This window comes from Buceros rhinoceros, unplaced genomic scaffold (genome assembly GCF_000710305.1).
Source record: "Buceros rhinoceros silvestris isolate BGI_N320 unplaced genomic scaffold, ASM71030v1 scaffold18385, whole genome shotgun sequence".
NCBI lineage: Eukaryota > Metazoa > Chordata > Aves > Bucerotiformes > Bucerotidae > Buceros > Buceros rhinoceros.
The window spans coordinates 15786-23693 of record NW_010411353.1 but is presented as its reverse complement, the minus strand read 5'-3'; the positions used below and the strand labels follow the sequence as shown (position 1 = coordinate 23693).

Here is a 7908-nt window from a genome sequence, read left to right as displayed (position 1 = left end):
CCCCCCCACCATGACAGGTGCCCTCCCACCCCACCCCTGCTCCGGAGAAGGGCCCAGGGGTGTTTCAACATACGACACAGACAAAGACAGATCACAAGCTGCCCAAACTCACCCGCTCTTGGGTACCAAATTTACCATCAGCCACCAGGTGAACCTCATAGGTGAAGTTCATCACCCCTGCCAGCCGGATGAGCAGGTCAATGCAGAAGCCATAGCAGCACAGTGCCACAGTAGGACGGCCTGTGGGTGGGAGAAAATGGGGGGGACAAGTGGAGGCAGCCCTTTGCCAGGGACCCCATGGAAGACCCACAGCTGTCCCCAGCACGAGCAGCCACCAGGCTAGCTCTGGTTTTGTGTGAGATGGAATCACACTATCCAGGTAGGGTCTTGCCCACCCTCTCCTGCTGCTTCCATCACCTACGGGTGCTGGCAAGCTGGGGGCAAAGGGCTCTCATTTGCTGTGGGGTGGGCTGAGAGTTGGTGCTACCGACCCACTGCAGGGGACAGAGGGAGCTTAGTGCTTGCAGGCTGTGCTGGAGGAGTGCTATCAGGAGCCCATCAGGTTGAACCCAGCCCAGGACAGGACTCGGGGCTGGAGAGTGCGGAGCTGTGTACAGGAAAGAAGGATGGACCAAGGGGATGCACTTCAGGTGGATCTGGGCAAGGCTGGCACTGCTGAGCAGCTCGCACACCCCACCGGGTGCTCACTCCTACTCCTGAAATATGGTTTGAAACAGTGCAGCAGGTGCTCCTGTGCCTCGGGGTTCTTGCTGCTGCTTGAGATCAAGGCAGAGCATGTCAGGAGGCACAAACATGGGGTGCAATCCCCCAAAACAGCCCTGAGCCCACCCAAAAGAGACAGTGGCAAAGTCTTCTGTTGGGGTCGAAAACCTGAGTGCCAGTGCCCAGTTACTGCACAGCACTACTCTGGGGGTGAACGTGCTGCCACCTTTCTGCTTCTTGTCCTCTGGGCCTCCTGTGTAACTGAGCACCCTCCCTGAGACCCCATCTTGGGATGGGAGTCTTCCTCAGCTGGGTGGGCTGGGGGAGCCGCTGCGCTCACCACCAGACTGAGTTACCTGGGATGGTCTCATTGGGTCCAGTGCAGAAGACCTTTTTCACAGGATCCCCATTGATGGTGAATTCCTCCCTGCACGTCCCATCTGCTTGCGTGGGCTTCACATACACAAAGGGCTCTTGGTGGATCGTCACGATCTGTGAGGTAAAGCACAAACACCTGCCTGTGTCCGTTCCCCTGCAGAGATATATTCCTCTAGGTGCGGAGCTGGGCTGCCTTCTCCGGACAGGCATGGCCAAAACGCTGTGGTGCCCTCCTGAGCTACCACCTCAGCACATGAGACCACTCAGCCCAGCATCAGGACCTGGCTTTGGCACGGAGAACATTCGCTTTCCTTTGACTCGGGATGAGGAACAGCCATATCAGCATCCTCCTTGGTGTGGCACTTTCACCTTGGCCTCAATGCCTTTCACACCCCTCTCCCTAGCGGTGTAGCCAGGATTAGTGCTCTGAACGGCACTCCAGACACTGCCCCAAGATAACACAGGTACTTCAGTCCTGCCCTGGACCTTTTCAGTGAAGCAGCATCCCAACCAGTCTGCACCATCTCTTCAGGACTAAGGGCTCGCTGCCAGTGGGAACATGCGATTTCCCTTGCCTGGAGAGTAGGACAAATGAATGGTCATACCGGTAAGACCGGCCTGCCCAGGATCCAGTCACTAACATGCCTGCTGGGCTACACTTAAGGAAAAAGCTTGGGAAGAAAAGCAGGAATAGAGGGACCTCCCAGTGTCACCTCCAGCTTCTGGCCATCAGGTCTTCAGGGATTTTCTGAGCCCAGCGTTGCAGCCACCAGCCTGTCCACCCTCCACCAGCTTGTTTGATCTTCTTTTGAACCAGTTTCCTCCTGGCCTCTCACTGTCCAGCACCAGCGAGCTCCAGAACTGAACTCTGGCTTGGCCAAAGGAGCCCATCCCTGCACTTCCTGCAAACACGTACCAGGTGCCCTCTGGCTCCCAAGCCATGAGGAGTCGAGAACACCTTATCCCTCTATCGCTCCTCTGCTGTTCTCTCTCATGTCCGCTTTCCAGCTGTCTCTTTCCAAACCAAAGGACACTTGCCACCCTGCCTAGTTTGTCACCAGCTGGAGGTCTAGCTCTGAACACCCTCCAGCACTTCCTCAAAGTGGTTCTGCTATATCCTCTCCAGGATGGCAGGTGCCCTGGTTTTGCAAATGCTGCCAACAGCTGCAGAGGCAGCAGTGGAAGCCGGAGGCAGATAAGTCACAGCCCTGCATGCAGAGAGCTGAGGACACCTGCCAACCCTAATGCCATTTGCTGTTACCTTCAACTTGGTCGACATCTGATAGCCTTGAGGTTTCTCGGTTTCTCCCCCTGGCCAGATAATCTTCCGGTCATTGGTCAAGACCTGCAATCAGTCCCAGAGGAAGGAGATAGACATGAGGCCATAGGCAGATACCGCAGCGCACACCCCTCCTACCCAACCAGTCCAGGCCCGTACGTACGTGGCTGCCATTGTAAATCCCAACTTGGACCAGTTTCCGATTCTGCAGGTTCATGATGCTGTAGTTGGCAAACTTCCTGTCCCCATCCTCATTGAACTCCACCCGTCCAGTGACACCCTCCGAGTACTTGGAGGACATCAACACCCTATGGAGAGAAACACAGCAGGGCCAACCTAGATAACTTGCTGTGGCCATTGGGACAAGTAAGGCAGCATCGGAAAGGCAAACGCTTTCTCTCAGTTGCCTGCCATGTGTCCGCTGCCCTATAGAAGACCAGTCAAGGCTACCTGTGATTCGTGGTCATCTGACCCGTGGTCATCCCCTCCTGGGGGGTGGAGTCAGTTGCACTACCATACCTGTTGTCATTGCCCCTTGTTTTCCACCAGATCAGTCCCATTCCCCTAAGGAATGATCTGTCCCACAGCATCCGAGGACACCTTCTTCTGGGGGTTCCTTGGAACCTCTGTCCATGCCACCGCTTCTGGTGCTTCTGAATGGCACCAGCCCTTCAGAGCCTGGGCAGTGCCCCACGCACACACATACACCACCGAGGGGAGAACCAGCCCCTCAAACCCTGGAAAGACAGCAGTGAAGACACAGAATTGCCTGAGCCACTTGCAGGGCACCATGGAGAACAACTTCGAACAGCTCATGCCAGAGACTGTCGCTGCAGAGGATGCCAGACATTTTTCTAAGATGATCTTCAGCCTTTGCAGGTCTCGTGCTCAACAGAAGACAGATCTACAGAAAGGGCATCCCACAGACACCTTGACCATGTCTGCAGAGAGCAGCCCCTGGCACAAGACCCCATTGCCAAAAGCAACACCTGGGAGCCACGCTGCAAAGGGAACTGCTGCTTCACCACGGTCCAGCCTGCAGAAGAGGCTCCAGCCCCTGCAGCGACGGGGTTCTCGGGAAGGCAGCACCGCTCACGGCTGTGAGATGACACGCGATCTGCTGAGACCCCACCACCGGCAAACACTGCACCAGCAGGTGCTACAGCAGAGAGCAGCCTGTGCCACGCAGAGATCTGTGTCAGGTACGGACAGCCCGGCTGCTCACACGCAGCTGGCACAGAGGGCCCTGCACAAGCACCTGGTACAGAGCAGGTCAGTGCCAGCGGCTGCCTGGTGCCTCCCAGCTGTGCTCACTGATGGCAGTGCCCCAGCCCACACCCCAGGAGGGTGTTAAAGGAGCCCTGTCAGAGAACCCAGTTGGAGTTGCTCCTCCTTGGAGCAGCAGGTGGGGACTCTCCCCTCGGATCAGGACAATGTCTGAGGTATCTGCTGGGATTGAGTGAGGGTGTATGGCAGTGCCCCAGCCCACACCCCAGGAGGGTGTTAAAGGAGCCCTGTCAGAGAACCCAGTTGGAGTTGCTCCTCCTTGGAGCAGCAGGTGGGGACTCTCCCCTCGGATCAGGACAATGTCTGAGGTATCTGCTGGGATTGCGTGAGGGTGAGCGCACTGCAGTTCATCTGCCTTGAAGGGCATGTTTGGGTGTTCAGGAATCTGTTGTGTGGTGATAAATTCCCCACTGACATTCGATCCTGTCATTAATTTTGATCAGTTGGGGTGCCAGGCAGCTTCGATTGCAGTAAATGCCCAGGTTTTGGGTAGCTGCTGCTGTCGTCTGTTCTGTGGGTGCCTCCGTGACACCCCCATGCTGACCCGTGCTGCAGCCCTGAAATATTCAGCAAGACACATCTCTGCAGCACTGAGCTCCCATCTGACAGCAGTATCCTCCCTCCCTGATTTGGCAGAAACCCCCTTTCTCCTCTCTTCCACCCACAGAATTAAGATCCTCACTGGAGGAGCTCATCTCTCCGTGGCCCTCAGATCTTTTCCTGTGGGAGTTACTCCCTGCCCACACTGTTACCAGCTGCACAGGCATTACCCAAGTGTTGGCATGGACAGAATTGGTGCCAGTGATGCCTAAACAGCCCGGACAAACAGGGGACCAGTGCCTGAGCCCCTATCCTGGCTAGTTTTCTAGGAGAGATGCACCCCTCACAACCTGAACCATGCAGGAGAGTCCAAGCAGTCCTGTGCCACGTGCCACAAAGCTTTAGTGACGGATAATTTGAACAAAGCTGCTGTGCTGCCCTTTTCCACATGCTCCCACCTTTTCCAGCTCTCCCCCAGCAGGTCCTCTGCTCTCTCCAGCAGGACCCTTCCCCTAATACCTCTTGAATAGGGGTCCAGTCTTCCAGATGTTGGTGTTGCCCACGCAGCCCCGCGGTGGGTCTGTGATATTCTCCTTCTCAAACAAGTCGTGCACGGCCTGGGCCACCACTGCAACAGCGTCACTGATGTGAGCTGACTCGTTCTTGCCATTGATGAGCTGCAAACCGATCACTCCTGCCGCGAGCAGAGGGGAGGAGGCGGGTCAGCAGGGCACACCAGCTGCTCCAGCATCACTCCCACACACAGGGCTTGGGGGCCAGCAAGCACATGGTTACGGGGCTGAGGAACCCTTGGATGCCTGAGCTTCAGGCAGGGGCAGGCAGGGCAAGTAGCTGCAGCCATGCTGGGCTGGCATTGTCCTGCCGGATTGGGACTGGGGACAGCTATGTGGACCAGAGCCCTGCCATGCTCCATCCCCATCCCCTCGCCCGAGCCTCTTCCCCAGGTGACAGTCATCCTGCAAGGCCCCGGCCAGCTGGATTTGGGGAGTGCGACCAAGGCTGATGTCTCCCCATCAGCGGGCAAAGGGAGAGGAGAGCAACACGTGGGACCCTCCGCTCGCTTGGGACCACCACGGCATCGTGATCCCCCAGCCCAAGGGGTCCCCAGGAGGGCAGGTGCCACTCATCCCAGCTCCGAGCAGGCTCCTCCGAGCTGGCTGGCAGCAGGGCGGGTGCCTCCGGCAGGTGCCTACCATCAGGGGCGTAACGCAGGGCATTGCCCGATATCTCCCGTTCCCCCACCAGCCACACGTAGCCGGAGCCCGTCATATTGAGCATGGCTGCTGATCTGTACACCGTGGCCGCATCATCCTCACTGCAACGAGAAGAAGGGAACGGCAATGTGGCTCCAGGTGCCAGATGGCCCCTTTTCTCCTGTATTGGACCCTAAGAGGGTGGCAGGGCTGGGGAAAACCCCTCCCCGGGCAGCCCTCCTCTACCAACTGGTTCTCATGGGCAATGGCTAATTCTCTGATTAAGTGGGACCCTTTCTCAGCTTCATCCAATCCTGCAGCAGCCAGGCCTGCTGAGCATCTGCAGATCCGGCCCATTCCTTACTGCTCACCATCTATAGGGATGGGGACAATAAGATTCCCCTCCTTCACAAGTGGATCAGGATACTTCACCAGGAACCACTGGTGCTCCTGCTGCTGCTAAGGGCTGCAGGACAGCCAGACATCGCAACCACGCTCACAGCTGCACCTCCCTGGCCAGCAGCGTGCATGGTGTCCACTGCTTGCCTGGCACACGGGGCTTTGCGGGGTAATCTCCCACGCTCCTTGAAGGGACGACGTGCCCCAAATCCACACTGACTCCAGCGCTCGGCAGCGTTCCAAAGGGGAGGCTGAGGAAATCAGAGCAGAGAGGGGAAGGGACGGCTCAACCTTACCTGGCAGAAAGGATGATGACACGAGCCTCCAGCTCCTTAGCCTCCAGCAGCAGCGACGTCACGTTTTTGGTTCCGGGGTCAAACTGAAGCACTTTCTCAGCCTGTGATCAGTGTGAGCAAAGCTGGTTAGTGTGGGAGCCCCAGGACTGCTGGTGAGAGCCATGCTATCTAGGAAAGGGTCAAGAGAATTCATTAAACTGCACAAAACTCTGCTAAATAAGGTTGGTTATAGCTACTTTTTTCTTTTTTTTCTTTTCTTTTCTTTCTTTTCTTTCTTTTCCTTCCTTCCTTTCTCTTTAAAGGTTTTGGCTTTTTTGGTTTTTTTTGCACTGTGCATGCAAACTGAAGTCAATCAAGACCCAAAAAGAGGCGTGCATTGTACAGGAAAGAGAAAAAGGCTTTGAAATGCAATTGAAAACTCAAACGAGTGTTGTTTTTCAAAAACATGGGAAATGAAAAAAACATATTGCACAGGGTTAACCTTTGGGAGTAAAAGTGAGCAACTTACACCAAGGAACCGTTTCCTTTGGGGAGGAAAGGGGGTTGGTTCAACTTTTCAAAAAAAAACCCAAAAAAACAAAAAAAGAAACTTGCAAGTTAATTACTGGTTCACATGCATGTTTCCAAAAGAAATCCTTCCAGGGTCAGCTGGCTGGGGTTCCATTCTCAAGTCCAAACCAAACTATCTCAACATAAAAACGTGCTACCAAGAAACATAGTCATGGATCTTTTTTTTTCTCTTTCTTTTCTTTTCTTTTATTTTTTTTCTCTTTCTCTTTTTTTTTATTTTTCTTTTTTATTTTTCTGGTGGCTGTGGCTATTTTTCATTTGCTAGTTAGGTTGGTGGGCGGCGTGCATTTCCATGCATATATACCTTGGGTCCTCGCTTGTTGTCATAGGAAAGTTGGTCGAGGTTTTCATAGTTCCTTTTTTTACTCTGATGAATAATGTGCACAGAGAAAATATGTAGACACAGAAGAATATTATAAACAGTTGAAAATGACGTGTAGTAAAGCAATCCAACATCCACCTCCTCCTCCACTGTTTGCTAAAGGGTCTCTATAACGCTGGAGCTCGCAAAAACCACTATCAGGAGAGAGTGCCTCAGCTCTGACGGGAGCGTCACGGTGCAAAGCCGTACTGGTTAGAGCAAGCCTGAGTCTCACGGCTGTCACGATGCAGTTGCGTTTCCCTTGTGGGACTGGGGAATTCTTCAGCAAGAAATTTTTATCTTAAACTCAGAAACAATCTATGCGTCTCTAAGGGCCTAAGTGGTGGGATCTCCATGGGATTACCGTGGAAGTAAAGGACAAAATGTTGTGTACGGAAAGCGCTGGATAAATGCAAGCTGTTACAGTTAAGAGTATCAGCATTACTACCGTCACTGTGATATCACACTCCTGTTCACCCCAAGAGAGTTCACAGCAAGTGAGGTGTCTCAGCTGAACTTCTCACCTCCGGCAAGGAGGGAGCAGCATTTTGGAGCTCTGTTGCCGTCCGAAAGAGAAAGGAAAAGCTCTCTACGTCCCGAGCTGGCTCAAAGCGTGGCAATATGAAGCAATGGTGATCATGGGATGACATTGCAGCTTTTACCTGGTGCTTGGGAGGGCCAAGGGCACTTTGTGGCTCCATGGCACACAGGTGGCCCTGGGAGGTGCAGCTGCTGGAGACCATGGTGCCCATAACCTCGCCCTGCGCGTGGCTAGTGGGGTTCACTGCTTGGTAGTCTCCACGCTGCTGGCCAGAGCATCACTCCTGGTCTAGGGGCAGGTGGGTTGGGGGGCAATTACCC

The 7908-nt window shown here is 54.5% G+C and overlaps 1 protein-coding gene across 1 annotated transcript in view; it reads right to left on the bottom strand.

The window, feature by feature from the left end:
- Nucleotides 1–7908, bottom strand: part of GRIN1 (glutamate receptor, ionotropic, N-methyl D-aspartate 1) — a gene marked incomplete at both ends in the record, with an annotated part of 27303 nt that overhangs the window by 7447 nt on the left and 11948 nt on the right. The window contains 8 exons of the mRNA XM_010135998.1: nucleotides 113–240; nucleotides 1080–1215; nucleotides 2363–2446; nucleotides 2544–2688; nucleotides 4727–4901; nucleotides 5422–5543; nucleotides 6117–6217; nucleotides 6991–7053. Coding sequence (XP_010134300.1) covers nucleotides 113–240; nucleotides 1080–1215; nucleotides 2363–2446; nucleotides 2544–2688; nucleotides 4727–4901; nucleotides 5422–5543; nucleotides 6117–6217; nucleotides 6991–7053 — 954 coding nt within the window. The remainder of the gene's footprint in view (nucleotides 1–112; nucleotides 241–1079; nucleotides 1216–2362; nucleotides 2447–2543; nucleotides 2689–4726; nucleotides 4902–5421; nucleotides 5544–6116; nucleotides 6218–6990; nucleotides 7054–7908) is intronic.